A 23,689-nucleotide genomic window follows, 5' to 3' on the forward strand; every position below is an offset into this window, starting at 1 on the left:
AGGCAGATTTATGCTGGGTTTTTTTCACAGAAACAAGTTGTTTCGATGTTATGTCCAAAAACACTTGAAAGTAAATCTTTTCAAACTGAAAGTGAAGTAACCTTTCCGTACAAAGCGAAACCAGGAAATGTTCCGTTTCTGATCCTTTTTGTGTGAGTTCCAGATTTGTATTGTTATTTTAGACTTCCTTTGACACAGCCGTGCAGCAGCCACTTACAACACTAGACGCGATCGGGATTGCCGTTAGATGATCCAGCTGCTAAACTTCAACGGTAAGTTACCCAAATAATTGTCTTTAGGAACTGTAGTGTATAGGAGGGAGGAGTGTTTGGTCGGCATCATCATCTGCTGTATGTCCAGCATCCTCCTGAAGATGAGCAGTTTGTACAGTTAGAAATGTTACCGTGGCGATTGTTCTCAAAACTAACAAAACCCAGTAAGAGATTTAAACAATCTCAATTCACCAGAATTAGTCACAAGTTCTTTTTATCAACACCATGAGTAACACCAAGGGTAACACCCCCCCCCAAAAAAAAAAATGCAATATTCTTTATCCCTGAACACCCCCCCCCCCCCCAAAAAACAAAAAACAAAAAAAATTCAACATTCTTTATCCCTGATGCAAAATTAACATCCATTTTAAAAAGGTAAAGTGTTGAGCAGCTATATGAAATTGGTCTCGTTAACTAAGTAAGGAACTTCATGTTTAGACATATATTTTAAAAACTTTTCCTTGTGGACTTCCAGGAAAGTAATTTTATGAGACATCCATTAGCTTATGAAAAGCGCATTCATATCCTGCAGGTTTTTTTTTTAACAAATGCACCCCTGTGTATTATTAAAATCAATCTGCAGTAGTGTCAAATTACAGAGATGGAAATGTGTTTTGCCGGGTTGACTTCCTTCAGGAAATACTAAAAGGAATTGTGTGAAATACAAATTGAACTTTTAAATACATTGTATAACCTACGTTTTTAAACTAAAAACGTTGTCAATGATGGATACTTATTATTATTATTCATCTATTATATTGGCCTACTACTTTGTACTCCATTGTATCACTTAAGGTTTTGAAACTATTTTCTGAAGGATAATTCTTTAGATTTCATTGTACATTTGGTTGTTATTCCTGGTTTCGCTTTGGATTCAATCTTGGATCATGAGACTCGTTGGTAAACAAATTAATGAGAGTAACTTACAGTAGTTTGGGTCTGAGTGAAACTAAACTAGCACAATAGACTTCCTTGTCTAAATACGACACATGATCTTACTCTCATATCTAAGGTTTTGATATTAACGTGAAATTAAACGTCAAATATGTTTCATCATCAATCACATAAACAGTAACTGCAATGGCAACAGCTGCACATGAGTAACAATAACTCTGGAAACAGCAACAGCAGCAACAACTGCAACAGCGACTGCAAGAGCAACAACAACTGCAACAGCAACTGCAGCAGTAGCTCAACAGAAGCACCTTCAAAAGCAGCAGTAGTAACAACTGCAACAGCGACTGCAAGAGCAACAACCACTGCAACAGCAACTGCAGCAGTAGCTCAACAGAAGCACCTTCAGAAGCAGCAGTAGCAACAACTGCAACAGCGACTGCAAGAGCAACAACAACTGCAGCAGCAACTGCAGCAGTAGCTCAACAGAAGCACCTTCAGAAGCAGCAGTAGCAACAACTGCAACAGCGACTGCAAGAGCAACAACAACTGCAACAGCAACTGCAGCAGTAGCTCAACAGAAGCACCTTCAGAAGCAGCAGTAGTAACAACTGCAACAGCGACTGCAAGAGCAACAACCACTGCAGCAGCAACTGCAGCAGTAGCTCAACAGAAGCACCTTCAGAAGCAGCAGTAGTAACAACTGCAACAGCGACTGCAAGAGCAACAACCACTGCAACAGCAACTGCAGCAGTAGCTCAACAGAAGCACCTTCAGAAGCAGCAGTAGCAACAACTGCAACAGCGACTGCAAGAGCAACAACAACTGCAGCAGCAACTGCAGCAGTAGCTCAACAGAAGCACCTTCAGAAGCAGCAGTAGTAACAACTGCAACAGCGACTGCAAGAGCAACAACCACTGCAGCAGCAACTGCAGCAGTAGCTCAACAGAAGCACCTTCAGAAGCAGCAGTAGCAACAACTGCAACAGCGACTGCAAGAGCAACAACCACTGCAACAGCAACTGCAGCAGTAGCTCAACAGAAGCACCTTCAGAAGCAGCAGTAGCAACAACTGCAACAGCGACTGCAAGAGCAACAACAACTGCAGCAGCAACTGCAGCAGTAGCTCAACAGAAGCACCTTCAGAAGCAGCAGTAGTAACAACTGCAACAGCGACTGCAAGAGCAACAACAACTGCAACAGCAACTGCAGCAGTAGCTCAACAGAAGCACCTTCAGAAGCAGCAGTAGCAACAACTGCAACAGCGACTGCAAGAGCAACAACAACTGCAACAGCAACTGCAGCAGTAGCTCAACAGAAGCACCTTCAGAAGCAGCAGTAGCAACAACTGCAACAGCGACTGCAAGAGCAACAACAACTGCAACAGCAACTGCAGCAGTAGCTCAACAGAAGCACCTTCAGAAGCAGCAGTAGCAACAACTGCAACAGCGACTGCAAGAGCAACAACAACTGCAACAGCAACTGCAGCAGTAGCTCAACAGAAGCACCTTCAGAAGCAGCAGTAGCAACAACTGCAACAGCGACTGCAAGAGCAACAACAACTGCAACAGCAACTGCAGCAGTAGCTCAACAGAAGCACCTTCAGAAGCAGCAGTAGCAACAACTGATCTTGGTATGTTGACCTCCTAGTGCAGAATTGTTATACTTTAAACACTACCCGGTCAGCATCCGGATTGCGGGTCCATGGGGTTCTGACCCCAGATGGGTCAGGTTGACCCAGATGGGTCAATCTCATAGTATTTCACTCTTCAATTATGCAACAGATTGACTCATTTCTGGGTCTCGTTGATATAAGATTTCTGTTACCCAGCAAGGTAATTTTTTTACTCTTTTTTCCGTAGGCAAGATTTTACAAAAATGACAAGAAGAATTCCAATTGGAGGAAATGGATGTTTCATCCTGGTGGTGGCTTCAGTAGTTCTTGCTCTGGTTGTGAGAATTGATGCAGGTACATGTATGATGTTCAGTTTGTACGATTTTAAGGTTTTTGCTCTCAATCAATCAATATTTTACAGATATCTCTACAAATAAGCCACTTCGGAATGTCAGCTGCGCATGTCTGTTACTGCTGACAACGGATTTTGTCTATCTCCCATAACCTTTTGACAATACCGGGTATTGTCAAAAGGTTACGGGAGATAGACAAACCCCGTTGTCAGCAGTAACAGACATGCGCAGCTGACATTCCGAAGTGGCTTATTAATATTAAGCATTACTACTGGTTGATTGTGATTATAGAAAATAGAGTTCTATGGTCAAATACCTGATTCTAGTGGGGTGCATGTTTAAAAGTTGGATCTAGCGTATGATGCAGGAAGTGTACTCAAGAACTGCTCGGGCATCATGTGGCGTGTCGCGGCCACGTGGTGTCAGGCATCAACACATCAGAGTGTTGGTTAGATTCCCAGTCATTGTGTCCTTGAGCTAGGCACTTAACCATAGTTTCTTCTCTCATACCAGATACATAAATGGTAACCCAAGAGGGCTCAAACGGCATTGTGGTGGTTTAGCCCCCTTAGCGCCAATTCACGCAGCTTTGAGCTGTATGCACCCCAGATGTGGAAAAACGGGTTCTGGTAGCCATTCTTAAAACAACTTCAGTTAACAATATCAAAATGGTATTCTGGTGGTTATTAAGATGGTTTTGATTTTTCTTTTTTCTTGACAGTGGATTGTCCCGATATTGATAATGAAATTCTGGCAACGGACCCTGATCAAGATACAGCCTTGTTTGAATTTGCACAACCAGAAAACTACACATGTACACCCTCTCCTGGCAGCAGGTAAGTAGATAACTGACTCTCTTAGAAGTTTAATGTTATCAAAATTTTCAAATGAAAATAGCTCAGTTGGTAGAGCGCTGACACATTAATCCCGAGGTCGGTTGTTCGAATCCCATTCTAGTCAATTCTTTGTTCAACCCAAAAAATAATAATTTTCAAAGTTAATTCTGTAATTAAGATTGTAAGTAGGGTGTGTTGTGGCCCGGTCAGACAAGAGATTCTGTCCCCAGAGATTCTTTTAAACAACGAACCATGGACATTGTTTTTTCTGATAGCATCCTTTTTTGAACCAACCTCCTTCACCACATGTTATTTTCTTATCGGGGACAGACTCTCTGGGAGACAGATTTCCCGATGGAAACTGGAGCCAGTAAGTATTGAAAAATCAAAATACCAAATCACGCTGAGCTCCACATGTTCTGTTAAAAGTCTTGAAGTTGAACATGACAAATAATATGAAATAACATTCCTCAGGTTTCTACTGGGAGCGACTACAGTGGTATGTATGTCAGTTGATGATGGGACATTATGCACCTTCCAAGTACAAGTTAATGGTAAGTAACTAAATGGCAAACAAATCCTGAAATATGCACATGGGAAGAACTATTATACGCAACAGTTGTTGACATGTGTGCTGCAACCAACCTGTACCCTACTGTATCCTAACCCACTCAATCCCACCCAACACCGCCCCACACCACCCCAACCCCACCCTGCCCCACACCACCCCACCCTGCCCTAACCCACCCCCACCCTGCCCCACACCACCCCGACCCCCACCCTGCCCTACCCCACCCCCACCCTGCCCCACACCACCCCACCCCACCCTGCCCTACCCCACCCCACCCTGCCCCACACCACCCCACCCTGCCCCACACCACCCCACCCTGCCCTACCCCACCCCCACCCTGCCCCACACCACCCCACCCTGCCCTAACCCACCCCCACCCTGCACCACACCACCCCGACCCCACCCTGCCCTAACCCACCCCCACCCTGCACCACACCACCCCGACCCCACCCTGCCCTACCCCACCCCCCACCCTGCTCACACCACCCCGACCCCACCCTGCCCTACCCCACCCCCACCCTGCCCCACACCACCCCACCCCACCCCATGAATACATTTCTTAAGGCTTTTGTCGTCATGTTTCTTATTCTTAGATGAACAGCCTCCAACCATAACATGTCCGTTGAGTAGAACTGCAAACACCAACTCTGGAGTTGCAACAGGCACAGCCACATGGATTTACAGTGTGACTGACAACGTTCTAGTTGTAACCCAGTCGTGTAGTGCAACTAGCGGTGCACAGTTCCCTATTGGTGTTACCATTGTGAAATGCACAGGGGCAGATGCTGCTGGCAACACGGGGAGGTGTCAGTTTCCAATAAGCATAGTCGGTAAGTCAAAGTTAGGTTCAAAATTTGAAGCAAGAATACAGAAATTGTTCAGTTTGTGGCTTTTTCCAGAATGCTAAACTTTTACAATAATATTTATATCAAAACATTTTACAATAATATTTATATTAAAACAGACAACATTATGCATCAAAGTTCCTAATTTTTGAAAATAACCACTAAGAGATCATTCTATGATAGTTTTACATCCAAGATATGTCACTTTGAATGACAACTTGTTAGCGTGTCTGGAATAACATTTATTCCCCAACAAAAGATAAAATCCTACGACTTCATTTGTATTTACTAGACAATGAAGACCCTGTTATTACAAGCTGCCCTGAAGACATTACTTCAACCATCGAACTGATCAACTCACAACTTCCTCCACTGACGTCCGTGATTACGTGGGATATTCCGGCTGCTAGTGATAACTCAGGTGGACCAGTTGGCCTGACTTCTACCCATGAACAAGGCTCAGAGTTTTCTATCGGGGTTACCAGTGTAATCTATACAGCTGCAGATGAGTATGGCAATTCAGAGACTTGTGAGTTTCAGGTGAAAGTGATCGGTAAGTGAGTCCTTATATCTTATTTCAGCTATTGACTCATCCTGAAAGACGCCATAATCAAAACAATCTTGGTTGCGCCATTTTGGGAGTTTGTCCCAGTGTGTTTATGCTTGATGCACTGTTTACTCGCTCACCATAGTATTTGTTTACGTGCAATTTAATGCGTACCAAAATGGTGTCCGGGCCAGCTAGAAGCCTTGTTTGATGTCAGAGTAAGGGGACTAGTGATTGAATATAGTAAGTTTAAAACACTGGTCAAAAACTAGCAGTATGCTGTTGCAATCAACTGCTTGAATGCACTTGGTCAACTGTGGACCAAAGCTGTTGCCCCATGTCACTACTCAGAACACCTTGTTGCCATCTCTATAAGTTTTCAGTGAGAAGTTTATAACCAAGTTATTGGGGTTTTTTTCTCTTCTCTTTCTACTAGTTCCCCCACCAAATCGCGATCTAATAATCAACAATGGTCCCACATCAGGTGTATGTTTGTCCGTCTCTTGGCCAGAATCTACGGATGAAACATTGGATGACTACTCCCTTTATGCTTATAGACATGTAAGTTGATTACATTGAATAGAACATACCGGACCAAACATTGCTAAAGGGAAGCTGTTTCAGTGTCAATATGAAAATATGTCCCCCGAAAATTCTGTCTCCAATGTGGATGATTCAAAGGAGGGCGCTATCAGGGGAAGTTTGTACACAGTTTGCCGTAAAGGGGGGGGGGGGGGGAGTCAGTGAACATTACTCTGGGAACTTTCCTTGTCTTTAGAATTTACCAGCGGCAACTGTTTGTCTGTTTTATCATGGTTTTACCATTCATTGGTGTGTATTAAGCTGTGTATTAAGCTGTGTATAGACCTTTAATATGCTGCCACCATCTTGGTCATGTTCCCTGTATCCAACGAAAGTAATGGAAGCTAAAATTCATTACACTAAAAAGGAACCAGACTAACTCTTCTTCCAGCCTCAGTTTGGTTATATTGATTTGTAGGGGAGAAAATCAAGATGGCCGGACCATGATAAAGGTCTTCCCGTGTCGCCAGGGATGCATATTTATGAACATTGTTTAGTGTAGGGAATGGTTCCAACTAAAAGAGTCCATGTATTTCCAACTTATCTAGGGTGAAGTACGACCAGACTCCAGCCAGCGAATAGTGGTTCCTTCAGGTACAAGTACGTACATCAACCACGATGTCTGTAGGCTCCAACCAGGTGAACTATATACCATAGAAGTAGATGGGGACCAGTTATCTTCAGCAATGCATTGGACCAGTAAGTATTGTTTGTTTTAATGTCCAACCTTGACAAGGCAAAGCTTCTGCCATTGCTCCTACATGTATATATGGCAAGAAGACTTCTAATGAATAATAACAACAGTCTAATGTTAGATTGTTGCTCTGCTTTTCTTGTTATGGTGAACAAACGTGATATAACAAACCCATTTTTAAAAACCAAATTACCTAGAAATAAAACAAATGAGACAAAACAAATGAGACAAGTATTCAAGCCCAGCCTCTATATGAATTAAAATGAGCTTTTGGAGCAAGTTTGGGTTGGTGGCTCCAGTTGGCTAGAGTCAACTAGACTAAAGCCGTGTCCGAGACGGCGACTTTGGCTACAGCTACAGTTAGGTTGCACGCATCCGTCTATTCTTCAACTACAGACGCGCTGATCTAGCCATAGTCGAGCTGAACAGATAAACACCTTGATTGAAGACTAACCCCCAGAGTTTTGTCTTTATATCAGAACCGAATACCCCTGGGGAAGTCAGTTTTAAACCAGGTGCCCTGGTCTTATCTAGCCATAGTCAGTAGGTGTGATCTGAGCTGAACAGATAAACACCTTGATTGAAGACTAACCCCCCAGAGTCTTGTCTTTATATCAGAACCGAATACCCCTGGGGAAGTCAGTCTCTTACCAGGAACCCTTGGGCCATCGTCCTTCAAGTTTACTTGGCAACGAAGCATACAGAATGTGGAGCAGTACTACTGGTACTATAACGGACAAAGCGGATATGTTTCCAACACTACGGATTCTGTGTCCATAGAGAGTGTTTACCCTACTACCTCTGGCACTGTGTCTGTATCTGCGGTAGTCGGTTCAGGCCAACAACGTGTTCATAGTTCCACTGCAACTCAAAGGATCACTACCGGTAAGACAAACTATCCATTTATTCTGAATAATGTTATCAAGGCCCACTGGAAACTCTGTCATTGGGCACAGTATTTTACTAAGTGTTGACATTTCTTGCTTAGAAGAAACTGGTTAATACAGTTTTATATTTCATATGACCCCTTTAACTGAACACACTTGCTTGCTGTTTAGCAATTGTCTACTTATTCAGAACTTTTGTTTTTAAATCCTAAAAATCCCCACAGCTTGTTTCAACTGCTGCGGTCAAAATGGACACGTAGACGAAGAAATACTATCTCAATTTAAACCCCTCTCCCTTTTCCTTTTTTCATAAACATTGAACAACTTGTTTTGATGATTGGATGGTGTGCTTATTGAGAATAGAACTATTATTTGCAACAACTCATGTAACTATTACCACACAAAACTTGTTTAAAATGTGTGTCACATAAACCATACTCCAAACATGCCAATTAAGGGTACTTCATCTTTCACACTACTAATAAACTGTTCTGTGTATGTTTTATGTACAAAGTGCACACAAGTGACATCACCTATGTAAAGTATTATGGCCAACCCAAAAGATGTTGACTTGATTCAAATCATGTTTGTACCACCATGCCTCTATAGACATGCTAGAGCAGTGACCCATAGTCAAATGTTCGTACCACCATGCCTCTATAGACATGCTAGAGCAGTGACCCATAGTCAAATGTTCGTACCACCATGCCCCTATAGACATGCTAGAGCAGTGACCCATAGTCAAATGTTCGTACCACCATGCCCCTATAGACATGCTAGAGCAGTGACCCATAGTCAAATGTTCGTACCACCATGCCTCTATAGACATGCTAGAGCAGTGACCCATAGTCAAATGTTCGTACCACCATGCCTCTATAGACATGCTAGAGCAGTGACCCATAGTCAAATGTTCGTACCACCATGCCTCTATAGACATGCTAGAGCAGTGACCCATAGTCAAATGTTCGTACCACCATGCCTCTATAGACATGCTAGAGCAGTGACCCATAGTCAAATGTTCGTACCACCATGCCTCTATAGACATGCTAGAGCAGTGACCCATAGTCAAATGTTCGTACCACCATGCCTCTATAGACATGCTAGAGCAGTGACCCATAGTCAAATGTTCGTACCACCATGCCCCTATAGACATGCTAGAGCAGTGACCCATAGTCAAATGTTCGTACCACCATGCCTCTATAGACATGCTAGAGCAGTGACCCATAGTCAAATGTTCGTACCACCATGCCCCTATTGACATGCTAGAGCAGTGACCCATAGTCAAATGTTCGTACCACCATGCCCCTATAGACATGCTAGAGCAGTGACCCATAGTCAAATGTTCGTACCACCATGCCTCTATAGACATGCTAGAGCAGTGACCCATAGTCAAATGTTCGTACCACCATGCCCCTATAGACATGCTAGAGCAGTGACCCATAGTCAAATGTTCGTACCACCATGCCTCTATAGACATGCTAGAGCAGTGACCCATAGTCAAATGTTCGTACCACCATGCCCCTATAGACATGCTAGAGCAGTGACCCATAGTCAAATGTTCGTACCACCATGCCCCTATAGACATGCTAGAGCAGTGACCCATAGTCAAATGTTCGTACCACCATGCCCCTATAGACATACTAGAGCAGTGACCCATAGTCAAATGTTCGTACCACCATGCCCCTATAGACATGCTAGAGCAGTGACCCATAGTCAAATGTTCGTACCACCATGCCCCTATAGACATGCTAGAGCAGTGACCCATAGTCAAATGTTCGTACCACCATGCCCCTATAGACATGCTAGAGCAGTGACCCATAGTCAAATGTTCGTACCACCATGCCTCTATAGACATGCTAGAGCAGTGACCCATAGTCAAATGTTCGTACCACCATGCCCCTATAGACATACTAGAGCAGTGACCCATAGTCAAATGTTCGTACCACCATGCCCCTATAGACATACTAGAGCAGTGACCCATAGTCAAATGTTCGTACCACCATGCCTCTATAGACATGCTAGAGCAGTGACCCATAGTCAAATGTTCGTACCACCATGCCCCTATAGACATGCTAGAGCAGTGACCCATAGTCAAATGTTCGTACCACCATGCCCCTATAGACATACTAGAGCAGTGACCCATAGTCAAATGTTCGTACCACCATGCCTCTATAGACATGCTAGAGCAGTGACCCATAGTCAAATGTTCGTACCACCATGCCCCTATAGACATGCTAGAGCAGTGACCCATAGTCAAATGTTCATACCACCATGCCTCTATAGACATGCTAGAGCAGTGACCCATAGTCAAATGTTCGTACCACCATGCCTCTATAGACATGCTAGAGCAGTGACCCATAGTCAAATGTTCGTACCACCATGCCCCTATAGACATGCTAGAGCAGTGACCCATAGTCAAATGTTCGTACCACCATGCCTCTATAGACATGCTAGAGCAGTGACCCATAGTCAAAAATGCTCAACTTGGCAGTTATGTTACAAGCTCTGATCTATTTAAGTATTTTAATTATCTGTATATACATTAAACTTCCAAACTAAAAGTGTTATGGTCTTTACTTGCAGCTGCTCTGAGACCGTCGGAGCTCCTTGCGTATAACTACACTGAATCCACCATCAACTTAGCTTGGGTCTCAAGCAGTGATACCAGGGGCGAGTTGGATCCTTACATGTTGTTTATAGAGCCAAGGGATGCTGAAGAGAACTATCTAGAAACTGTTGGCAGGGTTGTGGAGTTTAAGGGACTGAAATCTAATACAGAGTATCAGATACAACTGATTAGTAACCTGGGATTAATGCTGGAAACATCACAGAAAACCAGTAGGTGGCATCACATTTCTTTTCCTTTTTTTACCGATCAGATTTGCATGGATCTAATCTTAATGATGCCTCACTAAGTTCTGAGACATTTTTGTTAAACTGCTCTAAAGGGATCCAATGAATACAACTAGGAAGGAACCTTAATTGGTTTGAAGCAAGAATTTGAACATAGAATACTACAGAGGGTGTTGTTTGTTTAATAACTTCAACCATTTAATAAATGGATATAAAGAATATTAGTTTAATTTTTGTTCTACTCATATACATCTGTGTGTGTTAGCACTGTAAACTCAGTACTCTCCCGAGTTTTGTGAAAACAATCACAGGCATGTTACTCGGATTGGATTCAAACCCACAACCTTTGCAATTCTAGAGCAGTGTCTTACCAACTGTCAAATGTCGACTATTGTTTTCAGTGAAAGGGCATAATTATTGCTCAGTTTTTATTATAGAAAGTATTAGATTCATGAGTTGTTGACTCTTTAAGGAGTATTTTCACTCAGAAACTGCTGAGAAGAAAATTATGCTTAGAGAAATCTGCTAAGCAAAAATAGTAGGACACCAGCTTAAACAAATGTATTTCTTCAAGTTAATTTGGTTGGTAACCTGTTTCTTCTGAGGAGGATTTATATTCGCCTTGTAGAAATGTGTGTGGACAGATTTAAGTTGAGTGTCTGATGACCTAATGATCAAGCTAGTGCATGGTTATCTAAACTGATAGTTTACCATACTCAATCAATCTTATTGTGTATACATTCATTAACAGGGCCTGGAAGGGTAGCCAACTTACGACCAACTGAGGTGCTTGAGAATTCTATAACGCTGGCCTGGGACAGACCACTAGAGGGCGCTGTTGAGTCGTATGACATCTGGATATCGCCTGGGGAGAAGTCTGAACCCTTTAATGAAGGAGGTACTAGGTGAGACTTTAGGGATTAGAAGGACCCATCAAACTTCAATGACGATTCAATGAGATTGATACTCTAAGAATTAAAAACCCTCTCTTGGTGTTTTGTTTTCCTCACACAGTCATACTTTCGACAAGCTGACAAACAACACTGAGTACTTCTTGAGGGTTGTGTCTATATACAATGACATGAGAAGTGTACCACAGGACCTTATGGTGACCACAGGCGTAACCGAACCTAAGGATCCAAATTCAGGTCAGTTTCCCTGTCCATGACTTTTTAGAATATGTTTTAAAAGGAACACGTTGCCTTGGATCGGTCGAGTTGGTCTTTGAAAATCGTTTGTAGCCCTTTGTTATAAAATGCATTTGGGTAGAAAGATGTTGTAAAAGTAGACTACAATGATCCACACAAACATACCTCGAAATTGCACGGTGTCCTTTTATCTCGTTGAATAACACGGTCGGCCATTTATGGGAGTCAACCTTTTGACTCCCAGAAATGGCCGACCATGTCAGTTCGCAGAGTAAAAGGAAAACCACATAAGTTTGAGGCAATTTGTGTGGATCATTGTATTCTACCTCATGGTATCTTGTTTTACGATTCAGCCATACATTTCTCATTCAAACCATCGACTCAAATAGAGGCTGGGAAGTTTAATAGTTGGGTACTTGGGGGATGCAGCAAGAATGACGGCAGAAAGATGCCATCATTTGACATAACTCAGATAGCTGATACCTTGTCTTATAGTTGGGTACTTGGGGGATGCAGCAAGAATGACTGCAGAAAGATGCCATCATTTGACATAACTCAGATAGCTGATACCTTGTCTTATAGTTGGGTACTTGGGGGATGCAGCAAGAATGACGGCAGAAAGATGCCATCATTTGACATAACTCAGATAGCTAATACCTTGTCTTATAGTTGGGTACTTGGGGGATGCAGCAAGAATGACTGCAGAAAGATGCCATCATTTGACATAACTCAGATAGCTGATACCTTGTCTTATAGTTGGGTACTTGGGGGGATGCAGCAAGAATGACTGCAGAAAGATGCCATCATTTGACATAACTCAGATAGCTGATACCTTGTCTTATAGTTGGGTACTTGGGGATGCAGCAAGAATGACTGCAGAAAGATGCCATCATTTGACATAACTCAGATAGCTGATACCTTGTCTTATAGTTGGGTACTTGGGGGATGCAGCAAGAATGACTGCAGAAAGATGCCATCATTTGACATAACTCAGATAGCTAATACCTTGTCTTATAGTTGGGTACTTGGGGGATGCAGCAAGAATGACTGCAGAAAGATGCCATCATTTGACATAACTCAGATAGCTGATACCTTGTCTTATAGTTGGGTACTTGGGGGATGCAGCAAGAATGACTGCAGAAAGATGCCATCATTTGACATAACTCAGATAGCTGATACCTTGTCTTATAGTTGGGTACTTGGGGGATGCAGCAAGAATGACTGCAGAAAGATGCCATCATTTGACATAACTCAGATAGCTGATACCTTGTCTTATAGTTGGGTACTTGGGGGATGCAGCAAGAATGACTGCAGAAAGATGCCATCATTTGACATAACTCAGATAGCTGATACCTTGTCTTATAGTTGGGTACTTGGGGGATGCAGCAAGAATGACTGCAGAAAGATGCCATCATTTGACATAACTCAGATAGCTGATACCTTGTCTTATAGTTGGGTACTTGGGGGATGCAGCAAGAATGACTGCAGAAAGATGCCATCATTTGACATAACTCAGATAGCTGATACCTTGTCTTATAGTTGGGTACTTGGGGGATGCAGCAAGAATGACTGCAGAAAGATGCCATCATTTGACATAACTCAGATAGCTGATACCTTGTCTTATAGTTGGGTACTTGGGGGATGCAGCAAGAATGACTGCAGAAAGATGCCATCATTTGACATAACTCAGATAGCTGATACCTTGTCTTATATTGCTTTTTTGTTTTGCAGTCAACATCACAGCGATAGTACTTGGTGTTGTGCTTGGACTGCTTGTGATCATCTTGACTGTAGTGTTGATTTCCACATATCTTAAATATCGTAAAGTGACTAAGGTAAACATTTTGAACTTTGTGAATGGATTGTAAATCTGAAGGAAGGGTCCGTTTAGAATCTACATACTTTTAGGAAACAGAAAAGAAAATCTATATCAACATCTTTTGGAATAAGTTCTAAATAAATAAACAAACCTTTCTTTGTTCTGTTAGGCCATTGTTAGGCCTACAGCATGTTTTGTTTGGTGTAAAAAAAACATTATTTTGTTTTGTTAGATATTTCATTTGTTTGCTTTTTATAAACAATTAATTATTTGTACATAAATATTTAAGATTGGATATCAGCAATGTGTTTCAAAATGTGTTGTGTGTTTTATAGGATGAGTTACCACGAGTTGATCAGCCCAGACAAACCCCATACAAGCAGCCGGCCATTCAGGTATGTTCAGTGTTTTGCATTTTACTTTTAGTGTTACCCCAAGCATCGATTAAGCTCAAATTAATCTATGAATTAAGAAAAATCGTGGGTTCGAATCTCACCCTATACACATAATGTCTTATTTTGAGTATATGTTTGTATTGTAGCAGGATTCAGATAAAGGGGAATCTCACCCTATACACATAATGTCTTATTATGAGTATATGTTTGTATTGTAGCAGGATTCAGATAGAGTAAACCTGTGAAAGTTCCATCATAGTTTTTTGGTGTTTTCTTGGATGATTTGCTTTTTAGGTGTTCGGGCCAAAAGCCCGGAACACCTATTATATTTGTTCGGTTTTTTTTATTGATACTTCTTCCGGCTCAAAAGAGAGATTAAAAATTTAAAATTTAGAACAACGTAAATCCCCGTTGGAAAAATACATTTCCCCCTTTCAATAAGTTAGTCTCTTCTACAGTCGTCAAAATTTAATAAGTTCATATTTCCTCAACCACATAAGCTATTTTGTCAATCTTTACATCATACGAAAGAGCTTTACGTACTTCACAAAAATGGAGATGTTGGTGACCTTCTCCTGACCTTTTGACTTGTCTTAAGCAAGGCTATGAAATGAAAAATTTGCTAGGTGCGCCCAGTAAGCACAAAATCGACCGTTAAGCAGCTCCATGAAATTAGGCCCTGCTCTAGCAGCGGTAAGAGATCTGCTCCAGCAGTGCAAACCTTGTAGGTTCGAATCCCACCCATTTTATAAAGCACATTGTGTTAGGATTAAAGGGGTTAAGTTTTGATTTAAAAAGTTAGATGTTTACACTGAACAATTAGTGTTTGTAAATATACAACCACTACATGTAAAGTTGTTTTTTTTTTAATCTTTTTCAAAAGAGCCATATACCTGAAGATACTCGTGAAGTGGTTAAGAAATGTCAGTTTTAGATGTGGTAGGCAACCATTATAGAGGGAAACCCCAAACAATCACGTAGGGTCTGAACAAAATCCACACGATTCAAGCCTTCGTCCCTAGATTTTAACTGGGGTTCACATGCTAAAATTTTCACCTTAGTTTGTATTTGTGAATTATTCAGGTTTGGAGCATTATCAAGGGTTCAAACAGTCGGTGTGGACGTTTTTTATTGTCATTTATGAGCTAGCAACTATTAGTGCAACTTTTGACATTACAAAAAAAAATGTTAGCTCTCCATTGAAAGGAACACGTTGCCTTGGATCGGTCGAGTTGGTCGCTGAAAAGCGTTGTAAGCGTTTTTAATGCATATGATTATAAAGATATTCTAAAAGTAGAATATAATCACTTACACAAGTATCACTTGAAATTGCGTGGTTTTCCTTTAATCTCGTACGTCGACTAACACGGTTGGCCAATATCCGTCTACATTATTTATAAATACTGAAATTGTGTATAATAGGATTATTTATATATAGTGATTTCATACAATTATATATAAATAATTGTGTTGTGAAAAACTGATTATTTGTAAACAAAGATTAAATAATGGTTAAATAATGAATTATATATTATATAATGAATTATTTGTAAATAGTTGTATAAATAATAACTGTACACTTGGCGCCTCATAAGGGAATGTGTTCCTTTAAGTGTTAGTTGTTCGAGCTACAGCCCTTTTGATGCTAAATTACCATAATACACATCGAGAAAAAAAAATCTTTGCATTTTGACGAGCTTTTAACAACACTCATTTCATTGACTCAAACACTGACCCTGACGATATCCGAACACCTTGTGTTTGTTTCTACAAACACTAAATTCAAGTTAGTTTTGTTTAGTTGTACTTTCATTATATTTTGATTTGTTATAAAGCACCTGTGAACATACTTGTTATATTGAGTGATGTAGTGCTTTAAATTTTAGAATGTACTTAATATTAATATCAAAGTCTTATATAGCGCACGTATCTACCAACAAGGTACTCAAGGCGCTTAGTTTATACATTTTTACAGAAAGATAGGTAATTGAAGTTATCAAATCTGGAACCCAAATTAAGGGTTTACAAGGTGCTATGGCGCATTCAATATTTATCCAATATTATTTATTTCTTGAAGCTGAATGTTTGATGATTGATATTTCTTGGCAGGAACCTCAGACGTCGTCAGTTACCCAAGTTGACTCCAATCAAGCTTATGAACCAATGGCTGTCAACAAACCAGCCCCAATGCAAGCCCAGGGTAGCCACTACCAGAACGCACCAATAAAAGGGATTCATCAAGGCCCCCCGACCAAGAAAAAGATTCCACCCATTCCTATGCACCCCAAGAAAAGGTACATTGCTTTGGCTTTTTCCAACAAACTGAAGCTCTAGACTCTGGTTTCTCTATACAGAGTCGCAAAATGATGAATGGATTTGGTTCCAGTAACTGAAAGTGTCAACAGCAAGTTTCACTCCTAGAGAAATAACTAAACACAGTATATTTTGAAACCATTGAGACATCAAACTGTTCTTTTTAATAGATGTATACATAATATTAGTTTTGGTTTTGGTGTTACCCTATACTGATGCGTGTTAGCACTGTATTTTCAGTACTTTCCTGAGTCCTGTGGGGAAAAAAACTGTTCTTTGTTACTAAACTATTTTGGGGAAAGCTTGGTGAAGTTGATGCCATAAATAAATAAACAATGAAATAAAAAAATTAAAAAATAGTAAAATAATTAAATAAATGAACGAAACAAGAAGATATATGAATGATTCCTAGAAGATATTGATATATATTTGACAGTTTCTGCTACACATGCTCATCACTCATTCTCTTTAACAAAGGGAAAACCTTTATCCATAACTGATCTCCCTTAAATTATGAGATCATAGATAAATGATCAGTTTATGAGAAGACTGTTTTATGATATATTTCTCTTCTTGCAGCAAACAGCAGCAGGCAGAAAACGGGGCCTATGCCATTCCTGACATCCATGGCTAAACACAGCAAGCGGACTTGGATATCAGAGAGCATGGTTTTAAAGCAGCATCAAGAAAAGTAAATAGTAATTCAAGGTATTTAATCTTCGCATATAATCTTCTTTGATAGTTCAAACAGTAAACTATGAAATAAGAATCTCAATTCTTCAGTAAATATGACATGTAAAATACAAAATGTGAAATGTGAAATGCGAAATATAAAATACGAAATATGAAATATGACATATGAAATAAGAAATACGGAATACGGAATACGAAATATGAAATATGAAATATAAAATAAGAAATACGGAATACGAAATATGAAATATGAAATATGAAATAGGCCTATGTAATATGAAATATAAAACTATATGAACTATGATGCTGCTTAGACTTGATTTTAATATTCAGCGTGTAGATAAAGCAGCTTCTAGAAAGACAGCCCTTTTAACAGGTTTTACTGTTTGTGTCTAAAAACGTTAACTAAAGTAACACGCCTGTATATTGTCAAAACCTGCGATATAGGTGTTTTTTCAAATGCAAAACGTAGGGAGGGGGATCTTGGTAAGACAGTCTTACATGTAAGTGCAATGAGGTTTGATTTGGCTGGGAAATCACTGGCTGTCGAAATTGAATGATATGCGTTGAGACTTTCCCTTTTTGGAGAGAGAAAGAGTGAGAGGGAGGGAGGATGGGCTGGAGGAGGGGCTTGGATACCTGCTCAAATACCTTGAAGGCTTGTGTACAGAATCAAAACAAATGTTTAACCCAGAGTAATATAACACACATTTGGTTTGTTTTTATCTAGAAATTGAGTTGTGAAATATCACAAAAAGACAACATCAAATTTCAATAGCTTATAATGAAACTAAATATAATTTCGTCATTAGAAATACTAGATAAAAGAGTCAAGGGTCAGCTATAAATGACAGCTGTTTTCCTGGAGGCAGGAAACGCCATAAACGTGGAAAACCAAAATTGACTCTTTTGGATGTTTTGAAGAAAGACAGCGGACTGGAGACTGCAGAGCTATAGACAGCAATGTAGGACAGAAACCTATGGAGAGCTGTAACAGTTCGGTGGACATCACCAGAAATAAAGTCAACTAACTTAAATGTTTAATATATCAACTGTTGTTAAAGTTTGTACAAAAGAAACTGTTGAGCTGCACACATAGTTTGTTAATAAAAAGTGTACCATCAAGTACTAGGGGAAAACGGCCATTGCAAACAGTTCCACTTTCATTTTGCATCGAAAGCCACGTGGCATTTGAATTATTTATGTGTTATTTTTTCATTTTATTCAAATAAGTATTGGACCTATTGGGCTAAGGCTATATCCATTGGGATAAGGCTATGGTCATTGGGCTAAGGCTATGGCCATTGGGCTATGGCTATTGGGCTAAGTCTGTGGCCATTGGGCTAAGGCTATGGCCATTGGGATAAGGCTATGGCTATTGGGCTAATTAATGGTCATTGGGCTAAGGCTATGGTCATTGGGCTAAGGCTGTGGTCATTGGGCTAAGGCTATGGTCATTGGGCTAAGGCTATGGTCATTGGGCTAAGGCTATGGTCATTGGGATAAGGCTATGGTCATTGGCTAAGGCTATGGCCATTGGGCTAAGGCTATGGCCATTGGGCTATGGCTATTGGGCTAAGTCTGTGGCCATTGGGCTAAGGCTATGGCCATTGGGATAAGGCTATGGCTATTGGGCTAATTAATGGTCATTGGGCTAAGGCTATGGTCATTGGGCTAAGGCTATGGTCATTGGGCTAAGGCTATGGTCATTGTGCTAAGTCTGTGGCCATTGGGCTAAGGCTAAAGCCACTGGGCTAAGGCTGTGGTCATTTAGCTAAGGCTATGGCTATTGGGCTAAGGCTATGGTCATTGGGCTAAGGCTATGGTCATTGGGCTAAGGCTATGGTCATTGGGCTAAGGCTATGGTCATTGGGCTAAGGCTATGGTCATTGGGCTAAGGCTATGGTCATTGGGCTAAGGCTGTGGCCATTGGGCTAAGGCTATGGTCATTGGGCTAAGGCTAATCCATTGGGCTAAGGCTAAAGCCGTTGGGCTAAGATTGTGGCCATTGGGCTAGGTATATATCCATTGGGATAAGGCTATAACCATTGGGCTAAGGCTGTGGTCATTGGGCTAAGGCTATATCCATTGGGCTAAGGCTATGGTCATTGGGCTAAGGCTATATCCATTGGGCTAAGGTTGTGGCCATTGGGCTAAGGATATATCCATTGGGCTAAGGCTATTAACATTGGGCTATTATTAAGACCTTTGGGCTGCAACTACGGCGGCGATTCTGCCCCGGTGATTTTGTTCCCCCATACGGCGAGCTGTATACACATTTATTCTGGTAGCGCCCTCTTTGAATCGACCTCCTACAGACCATGTTCGCTTTCCTACAATGGGGACGGATTTCCCAATAGGACTCCGGCGCTATCCACTGCCCAAAGCTGTCAATTTGGACAGGGTTATACAATGATTTCAACATACGAAACAAACAAGATTACTGCATTCAAATAAAGTTCCACTGAACAATGTTTTACTTCCTAAACAAATACATTTGGAATACATTTAATGTTTTTAAAACAAAACAAAATAATGAAAACGTCAATGTGACCCTAATAAATAATTTGGGGTTGAACAAAGAAATATTTACTGGAGTAGGATATGGATCAAGAAGGAAATGACTAATAAACCTTTTGTTTTGCCGTCTCCTTTTCCCCACAGATATCACCCTTTAAGCCTGCCTCATTCACTAATTAATGTTTCCTTTCTTAGCACCCTCGATATTGTCCTTTGTGTTTCCATCAGGGGCATTGTTGGCTTGTGCGTAAAGCGCTTGCCTCTCACCAAGGTGACCCCGGTTCGATTCCCGGTCAGGGCCATATGTGAGTTGAGTTGTGCGTTAGTTCTCTGCTGTGCCACGAGGGTTTTCTAGACCATCCGGTTTTCCAGACCATCCGGTTTTCCTCCCTCGTGAAAAATCAAACAATTTTGATCTCTGGCTGTGCTCCGTGGTCATAATGGGTTGATGTGGCTCCGCTAGGGTCGAACCGTCAAGCCATGAACTGTTTTTGATATTTATACCATCGGTCCATTTGGTTAGTAGTTAGTAGTTTGTATAACAGCTTATGTTGTTTTATAAAAAAGAAAGACCAATTTATCAAATTAAGTAAATAATAAAGTAATTGAATAAACAAATACAAACAAAAGTAGAAGCTGAAAGCCGATTAGAAAGCTCACAGGTGATGACGTTCATACCATTATATGGTTCCTTCAGAAACAAAATGTATTTCCATTTTGGAAGAATCTGTGGTTGGAGGAAATGTTAGTGGTGTGACAAAGCGCTAAATTAAGAGCTCGTTATTATTATTATTTAATGTGAAAGTTAAAGGCACTGGTTATTAGTGAAACTAATTGTTCGCATAAAACCTTACTTGGTAAAGAGCAATGGAGAATTGTTGATAGTATAAAACATTGTGAGAAACGGCTTCCTCTGAAGTGACGTAGCTTTTGAGAAAGAAGTAGTAGTCCAGTCTAATTTCTATACCATCCGCCCTGGTAATAGTTAAAAAGCAGGACAGTTCTTTTCAGAACTGAGAAGTCTCCCGAACCTCCGATTATCTACTCCACGGCAGTAGAATAAAGCAAGACAGTTCCCTAAGAACAACTCTACCTGGCAAGTAGATACACACATGGTGTTACCGCAAACCAAATATACAAGTATTTTCTCACCAAAATATTTGCATTAAATTTGAGATCTCAGCTGAGCTCTTGAATGCAATCATCTGAAAGCACTCAACCTTTTGGTTTGTTATTTTATGCATAATTTATGTAGAGATACACCCAGTGAGAAGACAGGTCTTTGACATTAACTCAAGGTGTACAGTGCTTTTAAGAACCCATTATTATTATTATTTAATGTGAAATTTAAAGCTCAAAGTCAGATACAAACAAATACTGCAAAGTAGATTGACTGTTCTTACTGTTTTTACTTTCCAAACATCGGTCTTTTAGAATCACAATATCAATACTCCCTTTTTACAAAATGTTTAATGATACAAGTTTTTCGAAGGTCGTGAATGACAAAATAACTTTTGAATTATTTAAGGCAAATTTTGCATCGTAACCATATCTTTGTACTGCAGGTTATGCTCACATCTCTGAAACTTGATACCTGTCATCGTACCAATTTTGTGCATAACCAGATTTATTTATTTATTTATTTTATTTATTTTAATTCTTCGGACAAAAAAAAAGCAAAACAATAAAAAAAAGCAAAACAATAAAACAAGCACAGGCCGTCCAGGGAAGGGCAAAAGTCCAAAAACTGTCATCAAAAAAGATGTGCTCTCCCAGACCTAGCTCATAAAAAATACACATTATATACTATACATTAAACATTCTAAAATTGCAGTAAAAGTTTTAACAAAAGATGGCAAGTAAAAAGCAATAACACAAACGATAAACACAAGGTACTTTTTCAAAATGTCCACAGATTCACAACAAACCTACAGGGCCCGAAGACAATGAAGTAGAAAGCCTCCCCCGAAATACCATACACTCCGACGAGGAACTGCAGCCCCCGAGAAATGAGCAAAACAAGCCACAAAACATATTTCGTCTCAGTGAGATGAACACTATTATAGCATGCAAAAACCCATCAACCAGCCATGATATTATATTTGATTTCATGCGTGTTTTTATTTCAACAATTCAATAAGCTTGACGTTTGAAGTTTAAAATTATACTCTTGCCGAAAATGCTTGGATTTCAGAGTTGTTGATTGAGCTGTATTATAATAACATAAAGAGGTAAATGAAATAACTTAAAAGCCACACCACCAGGAATACTACTAAGAATATATGACCCAAAAACGAATACCAGAAGTCGTTACCAGAGTTAAGTACTGTCACGTTGTACTTGCGCATTACACTCTCATAAAGTTGAATGAGTCGCTCATCCATTGTCTGTTTATGGTGAACCGTAATTACAGCAATGCCTTTCTCAAACACCTTCCTGACGAAATATTTACGATAAAGTGAGACGTAAATTTGGAAGCCTTCGCCGTTGCGAGGCGTTATTCCGGCTCGTTTCATGACTAAGCCAAAGAAGACATCGTCCCATGGTAAGAAGCGAACGTGTACGGACTCCTTGAAGATCGTACTCGCTACGTCACTGGACATGACGTAACAGCCACCTGGAAAGAAAGGTGGATAAGTTGGTTCCGGGTACAGTTCAACCGGAGTATACCATTTGTTGCTCGCTCCGTCCGGATCCCGGTATGGCGTCCAGTTTGTCTTGAGACTTCCTTCAGCATATAGAAGCTTAGGTTTGTCAATCAGACGTTTTACAAGGTTATATACATTTAACATGATATCTGAATCCACACTAGCAACATAAGTAGCTACTGTGCACCATGTACTAGCCCACCGTAAACCCATCATGTTCTTTATGGTAAGGTTAAGGTACGCATCTGTGAAGTTCTCTTGAATGATATCGTTATACTTGTAACTTTCACGGAATACGCTTCTTTTCACGCCGGCATGAGCGGTCTCACCAAGTAGAAACATTGTCAATGTCAGATGATTGGAAACATTCTGTATACTGCCCCAAGTTCGTCGTATTTGCACCCGGTCAAAGAAATCTTCCGGTCTTGTTTTGACGAGAATCAGTAGAAAAAGTGGCATGTTCCATTTCTTAATCGCCTTGGTACAAGCCTCCTGATTGGTTATTGTAAATTCAAATCCATGTGGATTGATGATCTTCTCACTGTACAGTGGCGGATAGACTGTAACATTAATGGATGTACTATTTGGGTTGTCCTGGTGACGAATAGATGACGTAGGCAATTCGGAATAGCCGCCGTTGTCAACATGAACACGATGACGCGCTTTACGGTGAAACATGAAGCTTGGGTTCATCTCCTGGTCGTGTAGAAGAAGAAACCCCTGGTTAGGTGTGTCCTCCTGGTCACCGTCGTCTACTCCAGTAGAAATCGTCAGAATCAACCAACTTACTAAATAAAAGCTCAATACAATTGTGCTGAGTATATTGAACTGTCTCGTACCGATCCTCATATTGCACTGAAAATAAAGTCCCAAACAGCACTGAAAATGGCTGCCTTGTCTGTTTGTAGTGAATGCGACGTGGAATAGATAATGAAAGGTCGACAATATTTGCATACTCCAGTTCATTATGATATACAAAATATTGGCAAAGCAAAATGTAATCCACAAAATACGTGGCAGTCTTCACCTTTGGATTGGTGATCCTTGCTCTATGGTGTGTTACTACTGATATTAGGGGATACAGTCATGTTCACTGGGTTCAGTGGTTATGCGTCACTGGGGGGGCGTAAAGGTCATTGCAATTAGAGTTTTCCTTCCTGCGTGTATAAGTCTCTTCATGATAACACTAAGTTACCCATAGGGCA

General features: G+C 40.6%; 2 protein-coding genes across 2 annotated transcripts; one reads left to right on the forward strand and one right to left on the reverse strand.

Moving 5' to 3' along the window:
* Positions 1–106: 106 nt before the first annotated feature.
* Positions 107–18,482, forward strand: LOC117291467. Its single transcript, XM_033773188.1, has 18 exons — positions 107–272; positions 1,345–2,725; positions 2,769–2,798; positions 3,028–3,134; positions 3,855–3,969; positions 4,444–4,523; positions 5,134–5,370; positions 5,678–5,938; positions 6,369–6,493; positions 7,063–7,213; positions 7,827–8,093; positions 10,679–10,933; positions 11,700–11,853; positions 11,963–12,096; positions 13,828–13,931; positions 14,251–14,310; positions 16,420–16,604; positions 17,203–18,482. Exons 4-18 carry the CDS (start codon positions 3,044–3,046, stop codon positions 17,255–17,257), a joined length of 2,274 nt encoding a protein of 757 aa, XP_033629079.1. The 5' UTR covers positions 107–272; positions 1,345–2,725; positions 2,769–2,798; positions 3,028–3,043; the 3' UTR covers positions 17,258–18,482.
* A 3,223-nt stretch (positions 18,483–21,705) lies between these two features.
* On the reverse strand, positions 21,706–23,502 carry LOC117291751 (beta-1,3-galactosyltransferase 1-like). Its single transcript, XM_033773647.1, has one exon. It carries the CDS (start codon positions 23,448–23,450, stop codon positions 22,050–22,052), a length of 1,401 nt encoding a protein of 466 aa, XP_033629538.1. The 5' UTR covers positions 23,451–23,502; the 3' UTR covers positions 21,706–22,049.
* Between the last annotated feature and the right edge of the window lie 187 nt (positions 23,503–23,689).

Source organism: Asterias rubens, chromosome 6, assembly GCF_902459465.1.
Source record: "Asterias rubens chromosome 6, eAstRub1.3, whole genome shotgun sequence".
In the NCBI taxonomy this organism is placed as follows: Eukaryota; Metazoa; Echinodermata; class Asteroidea; order Forcipulatida; family Asteriidae; genus Asterias; species Asterias rubens.